Source organism: Peromyscus californicus, unplaced genomic scaffold (genome assembly GCF_007827085.1).
Source record: "Peromyscus californicus insignis strain IS unplaced genomic scaffold, ASM782708v3 Scaffold_8__1_contigs__length_139910024, whole genome shotgun sequence".
NCBI lineage: Eukaryota > Metazoa > Chordata > Mammalia > Rodentia > Cricetidae > Peromyscus > Peromyscus californicus.
In genome coordinates, this window is record NW_026294606.1 from 66,053,387 (window position 1) to 66,074,369 (window position 20,983).

A 20,983-nucleotide genomic window follows, 5' to 3' on the forward strand; every position below is an offset into this window, starting at 1 on the left:
TAAACATTTAAATCTTTATCATCATCAAATGTGTGCTGCAAAAGTTGCATTTAAGTTCGGGCTATGCATGTGACAATAAAGAATACTCATATGTAAAGTTCAAGATAAAATGATGGTGTCAGATAATCCCTTACCTAAAAGAAACAAACTCAAGGAGTGAGCATGAACCGGGTTTTATGTCCGAGAAAATTAAACTTCCAGATGAATTACGTTCAAGCTCCCAAAATAAAAGATGTTAAAGAAATTTTCTGAGCACATTTCTTGATTGTTGGGAATTTTCAAGTGCTTAACTAAATTTCTCAGACTCTTTTCTGTCTCTGATATTCAAGAGATGTTTTATTCTGATTGAATGATATTGTGTTAACTGAAACTGGTGATTTAACTCATATATGCATACCCTATGTAGGTAGGTATGTACATGATGTGCAAACACACATGAGGTACAAATAATTTCATACCTTTGCCTAACAGATTGAGTTTCCATGCCCTGCTCTGCACACCAGAGGACACAGGCTTTATCTGATCTCCGTGTCTGGGGCTTCCTTTCTGTTGTTGCTGCAGCCCTCTCCTATTCCCTGTTTAGTTCCTCTCCTCTCTCTCTCCTCTCTCTGTCTGTCTGTCTCTCTCCCCCTCTCTGTCTCTCTCTCCCTCCCCCTCTCTCTTTCATGCATACACACACACACACAGAGCAATCCTTTCTTTCCTTTTTTTTTTTTTTTTTTGGTTTTCTTCGAGACAGGGTTTCTCTGTGTAGTTTTGGTGCCTGTCCTGGATCTCTCTCTGGAGAACAGGCTGGCCTTGAACTCACAGAGATCTGCCTGGCTCTGCCTCCCCAGTACTGGGATTAAAGGTATGCACCACCACCACCTGGCAAGCAATCCTTTCTTATTTTCAACTTCTCTAAATAATTTCCTTACAACATGTTTGTAAATGGAGGCTGTGATGCCTCATCTTGCAGTCCCCTCACTTGAGTGATGATGAAAGCAGGAAAGTGATAAGTTTGAGGCCAGTCTGGGCTAACTAGTGAGACCCTATCCCAGAACAAAATAACAAACAAACAAGCAAATAAACAAACAAAGGACAAAAGTGTTGCAAAATACCTGTTTACACTGTGTAAAGATGTATCACTGTGATTGGTCTTTAATAAAGACCTGAATGATCAGTAGCTAGGCAGGAGAGAAGAGGTGAGATTTCTGGGGAGAGAGAGGAACACTGGGAAGAAGAAAGGCAGAGACAACAGAGAGAAGAGGAACAAGTCAGACGTACAGAATGGGAGAAAGGTAACAGCCACATGGTAAAACATATATTAATAAAAACAGGTTAATTTAAGTTATAAGAGCTAGTTTTGAACAAGCTTAAACTAAAGCCAAGCTTTCATAATTCTCCATGTCATCATTTGTGAGCTGACAGTCCAAAGAAAAGTCCGACTACACAAAAGGACTGATTATGCAGCCCATCATTAGAGTGTTTTCCTGGTATGCATGAGACCCTGAGTTCTATGCCAACACCAAATAAATAAATAAGGCTGTAAATTCTTTTTTTCAAGCTGAAAAATTGTTAGGTTATTTAAACATTTTCAAACAGTGATATATTTTGCATGAAACTTCATTCTTCGTGGATCTTAGTGTTAGGTACTAAGCAGTATTGCTAACAATGGCCTGGAGCATTTTCTCTATTATTTGCCAATAGGATTCTTTCATATTCTGGGGGATGTGGAAGATCTCAGAAAATGATCTGTAACTGGTTGAAAGACAATTTGTCATCTTAGAGTTGTATCAGAGATGAGAGGTTCTTTCTAGGGTTCTTTGTGACAAAGATGAGCCACAGAAGTTTCTTTTCTTTTCTTTTTTTTCTTTTGGTAACTGAATATAGAGTTCTGTAACAGGGCAACTGTAAGGACATTAGAATCCAGTTTCCTGGATATGCTTTATGCTCATCATGGTAAACTCATTCATCCGTTCACAATTTAAGGACAGAAAAATAAATTATTCTATTCTGAAAATTGTGAAACTTTTAAATTCATTTGTCAAAACCACAATTTCAGTGTTTTTCTCCATACATAACCAAACATTAAGATGCTTAAATGAAACAAGTTTGTGCCTTTAGAGCTTAAATAATAATGTTCATATGTGTGGGTTTGGGAAAGCAATAGTAAAGATTATATTACAATATTCCTATTATATATTTTCCTGTCCTGGATGAGAACATATTTTTTTATAATTATTTCCATATATAAATCATCTTCCATACAACAGAGAACCGTTCCCAGCTCCTTGTTTTGAATAACCATAGTAGTTAGCCAGTGAAATTTAGAGTTTTGTTTAGCAATAAAAATGAATGAGTTTTCTACATCATACAATGCTATTTGAAATGTTTTTCATATGTAACTTGACTAAAGTTTTATATAAAGTTTGTTCTGGAAATACATATGGACTTTTGCTGGGACAATGTAAGTAATTTTAGCGGGCGGGAATTCTGATGATTTATATGGTGCAGCTAGAGAAGCAAGAAATTAGAAATAAATAAATAAACCAAAGAGCTCCCCAAGAGAAGTTATATTCCATCTGTAGAAGAGCAGCTTAGAAACAAAAACAAAAACAACTCCCAGGCATGGCACCTAGGCTGAGGGGCAGAGTTGACTGTGGTTGGACTGTAGTGATGGAACCATCAGCTTTAACCTCAAATTCTACAACTCACTTTGCTATATTCACATTGGCTGGGATGGTTTTCCCTCTTACCTAACAACCCCAGCTATGGACACACACACACACACACACACACACACACACACACACACACACCACTCTTCAGCTCTGTCTCTCTATATCATTTCCTCTGATTTAAGCTTTCCTTGACCTACAAAATGCACACATTTCAGTCAAATATGGAATCTTTCTGCACCCCTAAATTCTTTTTAATTTTCTGCTGCTAGGACACCTCTACTTGGAATAAAACTTCCTGCACTGGTTTCCCATAGGACTAAAATGTTACATGGACAGACTGTTGTGTTTGTCTTGTCCATTAGTTTTGTGTGATATAAAGCAACCCCATTTACCAAGTCAGGAGCCTGGACTACATCCTCAACAATCATCAACCCCGTGGTCCATAGTTGCAGCCCATCATCACTCTCGGTTTACTGCTTTTCTAAATCTCTCTCAAATCTCAAGTCGCTGCATTTCTTTCTGTCTCTGCTGCTGCATCCATCATGGCAGCCACTGTGCCCTTCAACTGCAATTGCTGACATGGCTTCCAGGTGAGTCGTTCTTGCCCAAGTTTGCCACCTTCAAATCTATTCTCAATCCAGTGGCAGAGATTTCTCTCTACTGCAAAACTGGCCATATAGAGTCTTTATCTTGCCAGGGTCATTCTTGTCACTTCCAACCAACGTGACTTTAATTTAGCTCCTTGAATTTTTCATACTCATTCTCCCTCAAAACCCTCTTCTAGATTTTCTCTTTCTCTTAGAATTATCTTTCTCTCAAGGAATTATCTGGATCACATGTCTTGATTGTGGGTCCAGCTTTACAACCAAGAGCTTCCAATATCCTTATGTATCACATTTAGTGGTCAAAAGCATGGCATGTTTCTATTTAATGCCCAATCATTTATTTATTTTTATTTACTTTTTATTTATTCTACGTGTCTTTCACATCATGTATCTTTTTTTTTCTTTTGGTTTCTTGAGACAGGTTTTCTCTGCGTAGTTTTGGTGCCTGTCCTGGATCTCACTCTGTAGACCAGGCTGGCCTCAAACTCACAGAGATCCACCTGACTCTGTCTCCCAAGTGCTGGGATTAAAGGCATGCGCCACCACTGCCCGGCTCACATCATGTATCTTGATCCCATTCATTCCCTGACCCTTGGCATCCACCCTCCACCCCTGCACCACTCCCCCAAACAAAACAAAATTCAAGAGAAAAAAGGAAGATAATAAAATGAAAAAAATAAAAATAGGGAAAAAATAAAAAATCTCAACATAGAAGCTGCAGTGTGACCCAACAAGTCACACCATATACCCCTTTGTCAATAGATCTCTACTTGCAAGTGTTCATTGCAAAGAGTCATTGGTCTGGTTCAAGGCCCCTCATCTCTACTACTTGATCGATGCTGGGCCCCCACTAGGACTCTTCCTGGACATCCCACTGCTGCCCTGTGTTGTGAAGATCCTGCAGCTTCAGATCTGCAGGTCAGATTCCTTCACGTGCTCCAGCAGATCATAGATGGGTTGGATGTCGGAGCAGGCCAATTCATAACCCTGAGTCTGGGCCTGGACAGCTGTAGGGTTGGCCACCAGATGGAAAATGTGGACAGCTCTCCCATGGTTACAATTTCAGGACTGGCTCACCTACACCTCTGCTAACAGGGTTGGCTCTATTGTGCTGCGCTGGCAAGATGCAGGGCCTTCTGAGTACTGTAGCTAGTGGGGGTCAGGGATGGTACTTCCACTCTTATGACCACAGGGCTAGCTCTCCCACCTGCCTCAGGTGTTGATGGGGGGAGGGGCTTCTTTCCCCCACCCAAGCCATCATAAGACAGATAAGAAATTAGGGCTGCTATCCTATGCTCACAACTTTGGGGCTGGCTCACCCACACCTACACTAACAGGATTGGCTCTATAGTGCTGTCCTCCCAATTGTTATAGCTGGAGGAGGTCAGGGATAGCTCTTCCACTACTATGACCAAAGGGCCAGCTCTCCCAATCACTTATTTGCATTAATTAATGAAAATGTCCCAGAATGGTAGCACCAGAAATGTCACTAGCTGATGAAAATGTCAACATGATCTCAGAGGAATGCTTTTAAATACAGTATCTGATTGGGTTTCAGAAAAAGGGTATAAACTAGCTTCTCTTGGTAGCATTTGAGAATGTATATAAGCTACTTCTTGTTTCTTGGTTGAATACTCCTTAGAATTTCATTTCCTTTGTAAGAAGATGACACAGTAAAAATGGCCCCAACCATTCATCTAATGAAACAGTTCGTGCAATTTAATTTTTTTTTTAATATATTGTGTTTGTGTGTGCCTGGGCACATGGGTGTGCATATGCCACAATGTATGTGGAGGTCAGAGGACAACTTTGTGGAGTTGATTCTCTCCTCCACCATTCTGTGGTCCCCAGGGGTCCACCTCAGTTTGCCAGGCTTGTGCAGAAGGCCCCTTTTGCTGCTAACCCATCTCATTCATTCTGTATTATGATTTTTTTTTTAAAAAAAGAACCATTCTTAATGTTGTTAAAATAGGCACTACAGAATCCAAGACTTCTATGTCTGCATTTATACTTTGGAAGATTAACATTCAAGAGGGAGTTGAGATTTTCTTTAAGTCTACACCACCCAGGTACACCCATGCTATGGGGTGAGCAGAGACAAAGGTACATTCATTCCAAACAGTGGTCTGTCTATTGCCTGTCATTCTGTCTTTTCAATACTCCATGTGTTCTGTCTGTTTACAGTATCCACATTTCCTCCTCCTCCCAACGATCTCTGCTTCCTCATTCTCAGCTGAAGACGCTGCTTTTTATTTCATTGATAAAATGTGCAGACAAAGGGAAGTGAAAGGTCATTTTCTTCCCGCAACCCATTATGCGTCAGTCACTTGCAGCTGTGTTTTATTCCACCTTTCCACCTAGGACTAAGAATGAGCAGCTTTCCCTTCGTGATCCTCCAAGGCTAGACCTTCTGTTATTTCAGAACCCTAGCCATTCCCATCTATGTGTACCACCCTCTCTTTCAGTCAGCATTGCTCCGTTACAGTCCCTCAGTTAATTTCCATCATATTGCAATCATGCTGTGGTAGCAACTTGATTATTACAGTCCCCTCGCCCCACGTATAACTTCTCATGCTTCCTCTCTCCTGTTATCCTCCCCCAACCTTTCTTGAGATATTCCCTTGAAGCTACTTTTTAAAAACCAAATACATAACTTTCAGTTATCAAAAAAAAATCTTTTCATTCCACATCACATTTGTTGTTGACATCTTGATTTTCATCTAACAGGTCATTCTAAACCTTATACACTCCCCTTTGTACCTGTTTTAGTTAGGGTTTCTATTGCTGTGAGGAGACACCGTGACCATGGCAACTCTTATAAGGAAAACATTTAATTTGAGTGGCTTGCTTACAGTTCAGAGGTCCAGTCCATTATCATCATGGTGGAACATGGAGGCACACAGGTGGACATAGTGCTGAAGAAGCAGCTGAGAGTCCTACATCTTACAGGCAACAGGAAATGGTCTTCCTTGCTGGGCATGGCTTGAACATATATGAGACCTCAAAGCCTGCCTCCACAGTGACATACTTCCTCCAACAAGGCCACATCTTCTAATAGTGCCACTCCTTTTGGAGGTCATTTTCTTTCAAACTACCAAAATGCCCAATACTTTTTTAGTGGTTGGGGTGCTCTGGGATTTAGTTTTGACCTAGAGATCAGCTCTTCTCCGTTTTCTCACTTTGCTGCTCTACTCTTGGTCCACACTTGCCCCATAAGTAAATCATTGTCTTAAATATCATCTACATATGATTGCCAAATTTAAAATCGCAAACATCTTGCACAAGGCCTGAGTCTATTCAACAACCCATTTGACATTCATTTGGAGGTCAAATAAGCATCTCAAATTTCACAGATCTGGATTCAACTCTTGATATTTCCTCCAAGGCATGCTCCTTCTCCACTGTTCCCAGCCTCTGTCCAGTTACCCTGGGAGCTAAGGTCAAACTTTTCTTTCTTTTTCACACTGTTCATCTGATCCAGAATGAGATCCTACTAACCAAAATGTGAAATCCAGCTCCACCCATCTCTCACCCCTCATCTCTCCTGTTCTTGTCCAGCTGTATTTCTTTCCTTGGACAGTGGTAAGAGGTCCCTGCCTTATCCCCTTGGCTTCTGTTCTGGCTTGGTGATAGTCCATTTTTTATCCAAAAACCTAACTTATCCTTTAAAAAAACATAATTCCAAAAAAAATCCTACTTCCTACCCAAAACTTCCCATTGGTTATGCATTTCTTTTAGTATAAAATCCAAATCTCAACCCTGACTATTAAAGTACCATATAATTTAGTGCTGGTCAGAATCCTAAAAGACACAATCCCATGTCATAATATTAAATGTTTAAATTCTGAAAGATCAAAACCCATAAGATTTATAGTGCCTAAAATCTAAGATCTCTGAAATCACAATCCTGGAAGATTACAATGCCAAATGTTGAAACCCTCAAACTCTCCAAACCACAATTCCCTCTGAAGGAGAAAAGGCAGGAAGGAAAGTCAAGTTCTAGGAAAAGATTTTCATGGTTTGGCTGCATACAGAATGGCTGCATCATGCCGGGCAGAACAAATGCATGGAAGCCTGCTAAGGCATTATTTTGAGTGTGTTTCCAGAGGAGAGTACTGTATCCAAATGGCCTGAGGCTTTTAGAAAGACTTTAGAAGGTTCTGGTTCACTTTACATTATTTTTGCTGTTTTGACTCCATGAAATTGTATTAGCACAATGTTGACTTAGTTTGTATGCATTGTGCATGTAACTTAAAAAGTCCATGTTTCCTCAGTAGATGAAGAGATGTCCTTTTGTACATTTACATTTGTGAAACATAAAATGTCTACAGATCTCAGCTCTTTGGGTAACTGTGCATTCAGTGGTGACCCACTGAAGCGTTATTTTTAACTTTGAGAATTTAAGTTTGGATATGTATACAACGTATTTTGTTCAAATTTACTCCCCTGAACCACCCTCCAGATCGACTGCCCACTGAATCATCCTTCCAACTCCATGTACTGTTTGTTTGAACCAATGAGTCTAGTTGGCTTAGGAGTCAACTGTGGAAGAGGGAGTAGGAAGACTGTATGACGCTGAGGTTCTGGAGGACTTCTGGAAACCATGATTCCCATGAAGTCTTTGATAGATCTTCTGAAACATTTTGCTTTAGAGTGTCCATCACAGTATCTCAAATGATGATGGCGAAAGGCTGGCTGTACGGTCACCAACCTTTGTGAGATACGTTTGTGCATTTCCTTTTTAGACCTATGTCATTGTTTTAAATGTGTGTGTGTGTGTGTGTGTGCGCGTGTGTGTGTGTATGCTGCACATATGTGAATAAATACACACAAACAGAGGCCATGGGCCTTCAGGATCGTGTGGCTTATGTGGCTTAGGGATCATGGCTCAATCTTGCCTCCGAAGTCTCTCTATCTAATTTTCTCTTCTTTCTCTGACTGTCTTCTCTCTAAGCATAGGTCTTTCTCTATTGTCCACATACCTCCTTCACCTCCAGGTTTTAACCTAGATGACACTCTAAAACACTTCTCTCTCATAGGCCTAACTTAGCTTAGGCCCAGTCTCAAGTATTACCCGCCTCAATGAAGTCCTATTGACCACTTGGGTCAAGGAAAAATAATAGCCTCCACATGTATACAGACCTACAGATAAGTTATAAATTAATAATAATAAAGGAGAGCTGTGCCTGTAGTAGAATTATGATGTTAGTCACCTGACCTGAAGACAGGCAAGGTCTCTTGCTAATTAATGTGTTCTGGTGTAATAACAGGAGTTCTGCAAAGCAGAATAAAAGAAGCCCAGAAGAGAGCCACAGAGAAACATGTGGCCCACACTGTGAACTTTAAAAATGGAAAGGGCCACCAGCCAGAGCATGGGGCAGTCTACAGCCTGGGAAAGTCAAGGAAACAGCTCTTCCCAAGAGCTTCCAGAAGGAACATGGCTGTGCCAAGATCTTGATTTTAGCTCAGGGAGACCAATTTTAGACTTGGACTTTCAGAGCAGTACGGCAATCAATGTGTGTTGTTTAAAGCCCTGCAGGTGTGTGCTAATTTTCTGTAGTAGTAATAGAAAACTGATGCTCCACCCAGTCTGAAATCAATGCTCGTGCAGATACACATGCCGCTCTCTGTTCCTCAGCCTGTCACTCTTTTCCTTGCACATAGAAGCAAGGTCAAGGTTCTCTTTGTGGCCATATGCCAGGCTCTAAAAGGTCTGTTTGTGTAATGTCACTAAGTTTTATTTAAAACTCTACTGCTCCCCTTAGATAACATTGTAATAAGTAAATATATGTTGGAGGTAAAAGGTAATTTCAAGGACAAAAGGCATTATGATAGGGCTAGGGAGAAGACACGGCAACAGAGTACTTGCCTTGCAAACAGAAGAACCTGAGTTCTAACCCCAGAGTCTATGTTTTAAAAGGCCAGGAAAGGTGGTGTGCACTTGTAATGCAGCACTGGAAAAGCAGAGACAGGAGGATCTTTGGCACTTGCTGGCCAGCCATCCTAGAAGGCATGGTGTGTTACAGGATAGTTAGAGTCCCTGTCTCAAATGTGTGTGTGCCAGGGGTGGGGGTGGGGGTGGGGGGTGGTGGGGGTGGGGTGGTGGGGGTGGTGGGGGTGGGGGGTGGGATGGAGCACTTGAGAAATAACACCTGGTGTTGACCTCTGGCTTCCCTAGCACTAGGATTACAAATAATTTCACTGACCTTACCTTTGTACGTGGGTTCTAGGACCCAAACTTGGGTCCTCAGGCTAGCAGGGCAAGCATTTACCGATTGAGATCTCCCTTCAGCCTTGGACCCATATTTTCCAGGCAGCCTTTCATTGCACTTCCCTTCCAATACTCTTAAAAAATTCTATACATTGTTTTGATTTTTTAATTAACATTAAAATAAAAGTCACTTGTCATATTCATGCTTATCTTTTGTAGACTTCAATTTTATGATTATATCATATTTGTGTGATTTATGCCCTTAACTTCATTGGCTATCATATTTAGGCTGTTGAAATTATTATTATTTTTGTCTTTCTTCTATAAAAGGATGTGTGGCAATCTATCTTAGAATTCTAGAAACATACCCCACTGGGAAGTATAAGAAGGAGGAGCAGGAATTATCAGAAGGCCATTTCTGGAAAATAAGATGTTCTAGGTGACTAAGAAAGGCCACAAAACAGCCCAGTGTGAATTGGAACATGTATGTGATGAGGAAGAAGTCACACTGTGCTGTGATGGGAAGATAACGTGTATGATGAGACAGAAGTCACACTGTGCTGTGATGGGAAGATAACGTGTGTGTGATGAGGAAGAAATCACACTGTGCTGTGATGGGAAGATAATGTGTGTGATGAGACAGAAGTCACACTGTGCTGTGATGGGAAGATAACATGTGTGTGATGAGACAGAAGTCACACTGTGCTGTGATGGGAAGATAACATGTGTGTGATAAGACAGAAGTCACACTGCGTTGTGATGGGAAGATAACACGAGTGTGATGAGGAAGAAGTCACACTGTGCTGTGATGGGAAGATAAGCTGGTTAAGCAGTGTGGCAAGAGGCTGGCTTAGAATGGAGCCATCTGCCTGAATTTTGGGAGGTGACAATGGAGGCGGCTGAAATGGAACCACAGCCTGGCTGTTAGGAGCTTCCCTTCATAGACCTGGAGTCAGGTGGTGGATATAGCATGGGTTCAATATAGTCCTTGAATAACCATATTACTGGAGCAATGCTGTGTGCCCTTTCCTCTGGTCTCAGTGTGTCCAGGAAATCATTATAGATCAATCAAGAAACTTTTACAGTATCATACAAGCATCTGTGCCCATACGCCAAATACCAGAAATAAAGAAATATCAGCCTGAAATTGCTAAGTAAATGCTGTCCCGTGCAATTGCGCTCATTTTGATATCTAAGACACTGTGCTTGAAGTGAGAACTCAGCGTGGTGACGATTGATGACGGGTCCCACACTCAAATTTCACCAGCTGGGGAACTGCAGGTTAGGACATCTCAAGGAATAGATGTATTCTGACTCAACATGTTTTCATTCACAGCTCTCTTAACAAGTACATTCCGAATATTAACCTTTATTTAAAGAATGATAAAGATGGTCCCACACAGTGATGTAATTGTTCACTCTCAGTTAGGGAAAATGGCCTGCACTCATGGTTCAAAATATGTGTTCTTACACATTCCAGTTCTATTAGAGCAGAAGTTGCCATAGCCTGGAGATCTGAATGCCCACGTGCTCAAGGCAATGGCTACAAAAACTGAATTTGATCATATTAAATATGTAACTTTCTTGTTATGTATTGTTCTCCAAACAGGCTTTTTTCTCTTCATTTTTAAGTTTCACTGTTACTACATACAGGAAAATTCTCTCTTATGTACCTCTATGGATTTCAACAGTTACATTTAGTCAAATGTTCACCATAATAACCAGGAAGCAGAAAGTTCCACCAAGCTGTCCCAACTCCCTCCGGCTGCCCCCTTGAAAGTCAGCTCCTCCCCTTTGGAATGTTCAACAATCGTTTCAAGAGAGACCCAGTTTTGTAATGGACACCATATCTTTACAAAAATAATCCAAAGGGCAAAGGATCATTATCCGCAATGTTTATGGATCTAGAAATGTCTCTCATCTTGATAGACCTCTGGGGTGCTACACTTAGCCTCAGAGGTCCCAGTTCTGGCCTTTCTGCATGGCTGAGATTGAACTGCACTTTCCCCAGACTGTCTGGTGACATTCCTCTGAGATCTTCCCATCTGCATTTTATAACAGTGCAGAACTGGTGTAAGAGGTAGAATGTTTTGAATATAAACCACTTATCAGTGAATCACAGTTTGCTTGCCTATCTCAAATCTCCTTATAACATGGCCTACAACTGACATTACTTCTAATCTATTTTAGAATTCATTATGCAGATACACCTCGTATGCAGATACACATGTTTTTGGTAAGCATGTGCTTAAATTGAATTTTGAAAAATTAGGCATTTTCATTGAATGCACTAAACATGTTTGTTGGTTTAAAGATGAATGGATGCTTCTAATGAATCATCATTAGCTTTCTATGTATCTTCCACAAAGATCAATTTGTGTAACCGGATGGTATCAGATGAGCATACATAAGAAGACATCTTCACAGTGTGGGCCATGGTCCTCATCCTCATCATGGATGCAGAACTCTCTACACAGGGCTCCAAGAGCACATCTCAGCCAGTCAGCTAGAATGTCAAAATGCAGTTTCCTTCTTTCAGAATAATTTCAAGATGATTTTCAGTATTTCTCTCAGAATGCTGCATCTGTTGCCTGGAGTATTCTTGCCAAGAACCTGGAAGCCTGTTCCCTCAAACAGACTTCCAGCTTCTTGAAAGAATTTTGCAGATTAAGTAACAGGCGCCTAGTGTTCATACTACTCAACTAGCCGTGGAGCAGATCTGTTTCCCATTTCTAGTTGGAGTTTCAAGGGCTTCCTCTTTCTAATTGCTTCCTCCCTCTCCCTTGGTTGCTAAGCACTGTGGGGTCCGCTGCCTCCTCCCTTCTCCTATCAGGACTCAGTTGTGTTTGTTGTGAGGAAGTCTAAGCCAACAGAGATTCCTTTAGGAATGGGTGGTGGATGTCTCTGTGAGGCCAGCATATTTGGGCTTTGGTAGCCATCAGGGATTGTCCACAGGAAAAGTAGGTCAGTCAAGATTAGCATATGGCTAGTAATATTTCTGCATATGCATATGCATTCATATACATGTTGCCTTCCACATGTCTCTATATGTGTGTATGTATCCATGCATATATATTCATCTGTGTATATGAGTAGTGAAACTTCACTTATTTATTTGGTGATGGGATTCAAACTCAAGGCCTTATCCATGCTAAGAAATCACTCTGCCAATCAGCTATATCCTTCATCCCATTATCATTCCTTATCTTCATCGATTTGCTGTGCTAAGGATTGACCCTATGGCTTCCCATATACTTGGTAAGCATTCTGCCACTAAGTGATAGCTCTACCCTACCTTGGCCTTTCATTTTAAAGATAGGTCTCAGTTGTCCAAGCTGGACTCAATCTGTAGCCCATTCAGGCCTTGAATTGTCAATATTCTGACCCCTGGCTCCCTTGTAGCTGAGATTACAGGTCTGCACCACCACTGTTGGCTCTGTTGTGGATCCTTCAAATGAGAAGGTTATCACTGAGTCCCCTCCCTTTCTTCCTTTCAACTCAACTCCCTGGAGTATGGCTTTCTTCTCTTCCTGAGTCCTATCACATTCATGTTCTTCCTTCTGTCATTGGCTTGAGTAGCTCTAACCTGTATTTTCCTTTCCTTTTGTTGGTGAACTAAACGTGATCTTCCCTCACCCCCAGGGATGGGTGCAGGAAGAGGGAGCAGCTGGAAAGGCAAGGCTCCTGTCACCAACATGTTTCCCGCCTCACACATGAAGAAAACGGCACAGCCCACACTATCACAAAACAAGCCTGTCCCAGTGCCACAGCCAGATGCTGAGAGCTGCCCATGTTGTGGGCTCAGGCAACACAAAAGAAAACAGATCCCACAAAACAAGGGATTTCATGATCCAAGCACAACCCCAGCAAAAAATCTTGCCGCTCTAGAACTTTGAAACGCCCTAACTGAATTACCTAATATTTTATGGTTTTTTCCCTATCTTCCCCACAAAGATACTACATTAAGGCAAGTTCTAGAAGTCTTTCTCAGTTGGCTTATTCCAGCAGCACCTCCCACCTCTTCCTGTTCCCTCTCTCACACGGGTCTCCAACTATGAGTGGATCCCAGCTGTCCAACTCCGTACTTACTACTGTTGTGACAATTGTTACCATATACTAGCACATTCCATTAGCTTTTTCCTCCAAGTGTGACACTTGAGAATCAAAAACTGTCAAATATTTTCATGATGGTGCTTGGTTACAGTGGTCAGCCATTTACCCTTTCATGATCCATAACTGGAAATGTCTATTTCCTTCATCCCGTTCTTTACCAGAAGACCTCTATTCCACTGATCCTTGTGTCATCCACACATTGCTGTGGAAATTGGAGGGGAAAAAAATGAGCCTTGGAGCTTCACATGCATGTGGCAGATGTGAGGTTTTAAACTTTGTACGACAGGGGCACAGTTCAGAGGCAAAAGTGAAAGAAATCGATTCAGCAACTAGGAGGAATTCCATCCCACTGAAGTACGAGGGTAAAACAGAAGGGGAAGAGAGAAGTGCTTCTTTGGAACTCCTTGATTTTGTACAGAGCAGGAAAATTATCTGCTCTTTGCACCTCCCCCATCACCATATGCTTCCTTTAAATCCCTCTTTCTGGACTTGAAAGGACCAGAATTTGATGGTACTCATGCGTTTGAAGTCCTGGGCTATTGGGAACTTCCTCTAGTTTTGTGTTTATCACTTGGTATAGTGAAAATGAAATTCAAGTTGATGGATAAGGTAAAAACAAAATGATGATCAGTTAATGAAAAGAATTAAGTTAACAGGTAACTATTCAAAGGAGGCAGTTAATCTTAAATACATTAAGGTAAGTTCGAAGACTAAGTTACGTGGCTAGCTACTTCAGTGTCTAACCTGAAAACACTTGGTTACAGCAGCAAAACAGTAAATAGCAGACATCCCAAAGACAAGTTGAAACAACTTCATTGAAAAATCAGATTTTCTTGGGTGTCTTGCCTTGAGATATAATGAGAAAAGCAGGCAGAGTTAAGACATGAATAGTGGGTAGCGTGGCGGGGAATATTGGCGACATAGTGCACATATATGCCTGACACTTTATATACTGTTCTATGGATGCCACCTTGCTCTTGTCTCTAAGTCACAGCCCCTATTTTCTTAAGAAAATGCATTGCCTTCCTTTTCCTAGGAAAACTCAGGAGGTAACTCACTGGGGACTCTGAGCAAAGATTCAGTGGGAACTTAAATTATGGGGACATTCCAGCCCATAATTTCCACCAAGAACAATCCTTCTTCTAAACCTCTGGCTTCTCCAGATTGCCTCTTAGTTTAGCCTCTTGGAGGAAGAAGACATTAACATTGGGATTTGCAGATCTAGCTGTGGTAGGCAGATGAGGGTGGGGTGAGAGTAAATGGAGGGAAGGTGCACAGTGCTTCCTAGACTCAACAGACCCAGTCTTGATCCTGAACTTGCGTTCCAAGAAGAGCAGCTTTCTCCCATTTCTGGAACGAATTCAGAAAACAGCCTACGGCTGCTACTGTGCCATCATATGGTCTCTGTCCTAGTTTGGGGGTTGGTTTCTTGATTCACAAAATGAGTTTTACATAGTTGTTTTGTGTAAGAGATTAGGAACGATGAACATGAGCACAAAGGGGCTGCTATGTAGTAGTCACCAGTCAAGTTCATGCATCTCCAGCGCTGACCGTGAGACCCAGAGTTGGCGGTGCCTGTTGCCACCTTTCAGCCTGGATGCTCAGAGTCCCCTCTGCTCACAAAGTCCATGCTCAAGTAGAAAACAACTCTGAGGGCTTCTGCTGTCCCTTCTTTGTTTCCACATCTTTGCATCAAATGACAGCTACTGTCAATTCTACTCTCCTGGGCCATGCGAATAGAATAACTGGACAAATTATGTATGGAGTGTCAGCACCTACTCAGGAGCATACACCTGAGCTCTGGGCTTCTGGCTCCCTATCCGGACCTCCTCCTTACTTAAAAAAATAAAATAAAAAATAAAACAACCCACCAAACAAACAAACAAAAACCCTGTTTTTGGACTCACAGTACCCCCTCTTGGCTGAGACTGGGATTTTTTTTCTTTCGCAGAGATTTCTATCTTCTCTTTCAGTGAGATTTCTCTCTTCCGTAGGTCATTAGAGTATTAATTCCAGCCTGAACCCTTCATTCCTCTCAAACGCTGTGCAGCCTTCCTCACTCCCACTGCTTTTGAAAATATAATCTTCTTGGAGCAGAGGAGACTTGGTCAATAGAGAGCTTGACGCTTAAGTGTGAAGAGCACTCCCAGGGTTGGGGAGGGAGAGACAGGGGGATCCATGGGGCTCCATAGCCAGGGAAGAGAGCCAAATCTTGGGGTTCAAAGTTCAGTGAGAGATACTAACTCAAAGTTATGAAGGTGGGGAGAAATTGCTGAAGATACCCAGAGTCAGCTCTGGTCTCCAGACATATTCAAACACACACACACACACACACACACACACACACACACACACACACACACACACATACTTTTGTGTAATTACTTCAGGCGTATCCATTTCTTTTTCCCTTCCATTCCCTCACTTTGCTCCATTTATGAATTCTCAATTACTATGATTATGGCTGATAAGTGTAATAGATGCATCTCTCCATCAAGAAAAACCTCTCTACAGCTAGAGGCTGGGGAGGCAGCTCAGTAGCACAGCTTTTGCCTAGTACGTAAAGCTACAGGGCTTGATTCCTAACCGTCCACATACACAAACAACAACACAGGAATCCTTTATACATTTTCAAAACAACCCCAATGCCCTAGTGCTGAGACAACTTGCTATCTCTTCAGAACCATACAAAGAAGCCATATACCCCTTCAACATTCTCCAAGTAACAATGGTCTTTTCTTGGTAGTATTTTCCTACAATTGCCCAAATTGTCCTAACTTCTCCCCTTCTGTTCTGATGCAAATACAAATTCAGCTACAGTATGGGTTAAGTGCACTCCTGTGGGCCATGCTGGAAATCCAAACACAAGCTTTCCGCATTAGGTTGCTAAAGAAAAGTGAACTCAAAGCCCCAAACAATTGCTTTAGAGTGAATGTTGGAAAATATTAACTACTGTAATTTAACATGGAAAGTTTTGGCTGAAGAGGTCAATTTAAAAGTCAGTTTGATGCCTGAATTCTGTGGCTTTTATCTATTAAATCATGACATCAGCTGAGATTAACACTTACAAAGATATTCAGGTATCACTTATCTGGGCAAACATCAATTCTTCTTCTAGCAAATGAAAAGAAAATGCTAACTACATCCTGACTTCATGCATTGCAGAATGTTCTAGAAAGTTATTAAATTCATTTGTATGACTAGATATTGCTACTTGGTAAAATTAAATCAACCATTTCAAAATTGAAATGCTTCCTTTCTTGAATGCAAATTCAGGAAGTACCATGATTGTATATTTATGTGTCAAGGTTTGAATTTAAATTACCTTTAAAAAAAATGTAGATTAGTGGCTGGAGAAATGGCTGAGTTGTTGACTGCTTGTTATCTTTCCAGAGGACCTGAGTTCAGTTCCCAGCATCCACATCATTTGCCTCACAACTCCCATAACTATGGTGATATTTTATTTGTATTAAAATGTTATTTGTATGTTAATAAATAAAGTTGCCTGGGGGTCAGAGCTATTAGCAAGCCATAGGAAAGCCGAGCAGTGGTGGCGTACACTTGTAATCCCAGCACTTGGTAGGCAGAGCTAGGTAAGTCTCTGTGTGTTCAGGGATACAGCCAGTATTGGATACACATGCCTTTAATCTCAATACCAATCATGGAAAACCTGGAGGTCTATACAGGCAGGCCGTGACAAGGCAGTCATGTGGTTGGGTTTACAACCAATGAGAAGGCAGAACAGAAATTCTATATAAGGACTTTAACACAGAAAGTAGCTCTGGTTCGGAGAGGTAAGACCACTGCAGGAGGAAGGGTAAGGTTTAGCTCTTAGCTCTGACCTCTTGGACTTTCTTCTTTGCATTGGTTCTGTGTTTCTTATTTAAAAAGACGGTTGGTTACATCTACACATAACTGAAGCTTCAGGTGAACCAACAACTTCTTCTGGTCTCTATGAGCACCCATACACATGCAACATACACAGCATATACAACATGCACACAGATAAGTAAAAATAAATCTTAAAAAAACACAAATTCTCTGGTGTCATATAATTAAAATGGCATTGATTTCATGCTTATCTGATCAAATCTTAGATGAAGTCTTTGTGTGTGTATGTGTATATGGTATCTGCATGTGAGCACATGTGTGTGCAGATGTGTTTACCCAAGTAGCATATGTGGAAGCCTGAGTTTGAGGGTCTATCCTCCCCCTGTCATTCTCTGCCTTATTGTTTGAGGCAAGGACCCTCAAGGAAGCTGGAACTCACTGTTTTAGCTGAGATCAGCTCAGGAAGCACCTTAAACCCTCCTGCCTACCACCCACCCAAGAGCTGAGGTCACAGGCACACCTCAGTATGCCCAGCTTTGATATGGTGCTGTGGATTGCAGCTCAGGTCTCCAAGCTCATTACCCACTGAGCCATCTTCCCAGAAATGTGTTCTTAAACTACAGACCAGTAAGGAGCTCAAACTTCATGGTTTTGCTCACAAAAGGTTTAAATTTTCCAGTTGCTAAACTTGAGTGTGAAAAAATAAAGGCTTATAAACCTGGCATTAAATAACTGAGTTATTTAATGAAATAACAAACAAGATATTGTGACCATAGATGGGCATGGAAATACAATTTCAAAAATGCTTTTATAAAATATTTTCCTAATTGAGTCATAATTCAAGGTAAGGGTTGTATAATTTTTTTCTTTAAAATTATTCCCATATTCATAGTCCTGGGATTATTTCCCCCTCAACATAAATGATACAAACTGAAGTCACAAGTACATACCACCCAATCAACTTCATCAAAATTCTGTGAAAATGGACATTCTGTATAAATTCTAGATGCATGACATCTAGATAACCACAGAACCACAGGGAAAGCAAGAATGATGTCATAAAATAACTGTGCCGTGTACAAGGTATTTTAAACAACTGCCCATCAAACCCTGTCATTTGATCTGACATATTTGCGTTTTTGAAAAGAGATATTTATTCTCTGATAATACATATCATTTGAATGATAACATTTGGGTGGTATAAGCTAAAACACTGATGATAATGTTTCCAAAACATTACTTTTAAATTATTTTCTTAGGACCCAAAGAGAAAACAGCAGACGAAACATAACCAGACTGAATTGTTTAAAATGTATTTTCTTTTTAATTAAATAAGAAACATCTGTCTAGGGATTTTGGAAATGAATGTAATCCATCCACACTCTGCCTGTAGTATTTTGCATTCAATGACCAATACTTTGAAAGAAAATTCTTTCTTTCTGTAAAGAATTAGAACGGCAAGCACTCCAGGTTGCAATCTGGATCTGCTGCAGGGGAAGTCTTGCTTCTGGATTTGGGAACTAGAGAAAGACAAATGTTCTGAAGCGAGTCTTTTTCCAAATCTGTATTTGAGGAACAACCCAATTCCCTCTATAGTCAAGGTAAGGTGGTAACTCTGCCTGACCTTGAACTCACAGAGACCCACCTGCCTCTGCCAATGAAGTGCTGGGATTAAAGGCGTGTGCCACCACGCCCCCACAAAGTTGTGTATCTTTCCATTCCTCCCAAGCATCTACTCCCCGGTTAATGCTCGCCTCTGAACAGTAAGGACACGGAAGTTACCAGTTGCACCCAAACACTCAGATTTACGTTAGGAGGGCAAAGAGAACGCAAAGTTTCTGCGGGGATGAGCCAGGGGCCACAGTGCAGGAAAACATCACTTACTGGTGGTGTCAAACGGTATCTGCTTGCATTGTGCAGACCCCTCTGCCGGCCAGGGACAGTAGTAGACAGCTCCCCCTTCCACGATATCCGGCTGGCTAGTGTTGGCTTTGGGCGCCCCCACCAAGACGCTGGCTCTACAAAAGGGTTGGAGAAAGTCACTCCTCGGGGATCATAAACCTGTGCGCACGAAATTCAGTCCGTAGCAGCGTGCCCACCCGACTGCAGCAGGGGTAGGGGACACAAACAGATTTACGGTGGAAAGACTGTCAAACTAGGTTTCCTCTTTGGAAGACTATGAGCATCAGTTTTGAAAGAGGCTGCTAATGGTTCTGAATATCTAGACGGAGGTCGGTGGAGACTGATGGGGAAAGCAGAGCACAGATACCAACCGCCTGCAACCTAAGGCGCTTGCACCCTGACCTTAGTTGATACAAGCTTAGTAGAAACAGACTGTGTTGTAGTCTTTATTTTTAAATTGAGTCTGTCTGGCCCCATTCTCCCCTTTGTATAAAACTCCTGTCTTTGAACCCGGACTTACATACAAGTGGAGCGTCTCCAAGGTTCACAGGGCTCGTCTATCTAGCATGAGCCATGAGAGAAGTTGGTAGCAGACAGAGAGCAGAATCCGACCCCGAGTGGGCAGTTGGCTGGAATCTCAGATACCCTGTCCTCCGAGGTTGCGGGGACGGCGAGGAAGAACTGGGACGGGACCCGGGAGCGCGTCACCAACCCAACCCAGCGACTTACGTGCGCGCATCAGGTATGTAGAAGTCCAGTGAGTAGCCAAAGTAGCTGCCCTCGGGGCCAGTGTACACCGTGAGCTTGTCCACGTCCAAATTGAACGCCAGCGACGCGGGGGACCACAGCATCCCCAGCGCGGCCGAGACGCAACAGAGACGCGCGAACGGAGGCGCCCGGTTTCCCGGGGGACCGCGGTGGGTTCCCGCAGACATCGCCCTCCGCCCCGAACGCTGCCCACCCGGGATCGGGAGTCGTGGAGTCCGGAGGAAAAGGCCTGACGCTCCCCAGAGGCCGGTGTCCCGGGTCGGTGAGCTCGGCGCGTCCACAGTGACAGTCCTGGCGTCCTGTGCGGCCCGGTGATCCCGCGGCTCTGGGGCTTACAGCGGCGGGTCCCGCGCTCGACCTTCTCCAGCCGAGGGCCAGCGCGCTCTCGGCGCCCTCCAGCGGCGGGTTCCCAAGCTGGGGGCCGGAGCTTGCGGTCTAGGACAGGGGCAGACGCCCCATGCCTTGGTGAGCCTGCTGGATTTCTACAGCAGTTGCGATTTTAAGGCCATCTAAATCTCATGGATGCCACTTCAAGCCACTGTTTTTGCAAAAGTAGTGTTCCATACAGGAGGAGAGCATACTGTTTTCCCACAATTGCGCAGCTCGGATGGACGCATGCAAAAGTGTATCCCACCTTCAGAAAATAGTGATTGTCTGGGCACCACCTCTACCCTTGAGGGATTTTTAGGGACAATGAGTTTCTTCCTCTGCGAATGGGATTGGAGTACTGGTTGCTCTTCCAGAGGACCAGGTTTTGATTCCCAGCACCCACATGGCAGCTCACAACTGTCTGTAACTCCAGTTCCGGGGGATCTGACATCTTCACACCAATGCACATGAAAAAGTTAAATACATTATTACATAAAAAGTATGAAATTTTAAAAAAAGAA

The 20,983-nt window shown here is 42.3% G+C and overlaps 1 protein-coding gene across 4 annotated transcripts in view; it reads right to left on the reverse strand.

Moving 5' to 3' along the window:
• The window catches only part of Itga8 (integrin subunit alpha 8), a 178,238-nt gene extending 157,483 nt beyond the window's left edge, over positions 1–20,755 (reverse strand). The window contains exons 1-2 of one of the 4 annotated variants that reach the window (XR_008215733.1): positions 20,055–20,754; positions 19,308–19,441 (exon numbers count right to left, since the gene is read on the reverse strand). Coding sequence is in view for 3 of the 4 variants with exons in the window: in XM_052728122.1 (XP_052584082.1) it covers positions 19,308–19,441; positions 20,055–20,260 (340 nt within the window). In the remaining variant the exon portion in view is untranslated. Of the gene's footprint in view, positions 1–19,307; positions 19,442–20,054 lie in introns of all 4 variants that reach the window. The other 3 variants (XM_052728122.1, XM_052728123.1, XM_052728124.1) reach the window with 3 other exon arrangements.
• Between the last annotated feature and the right edge of the window lie 228 nt (positions 20,756–20,983).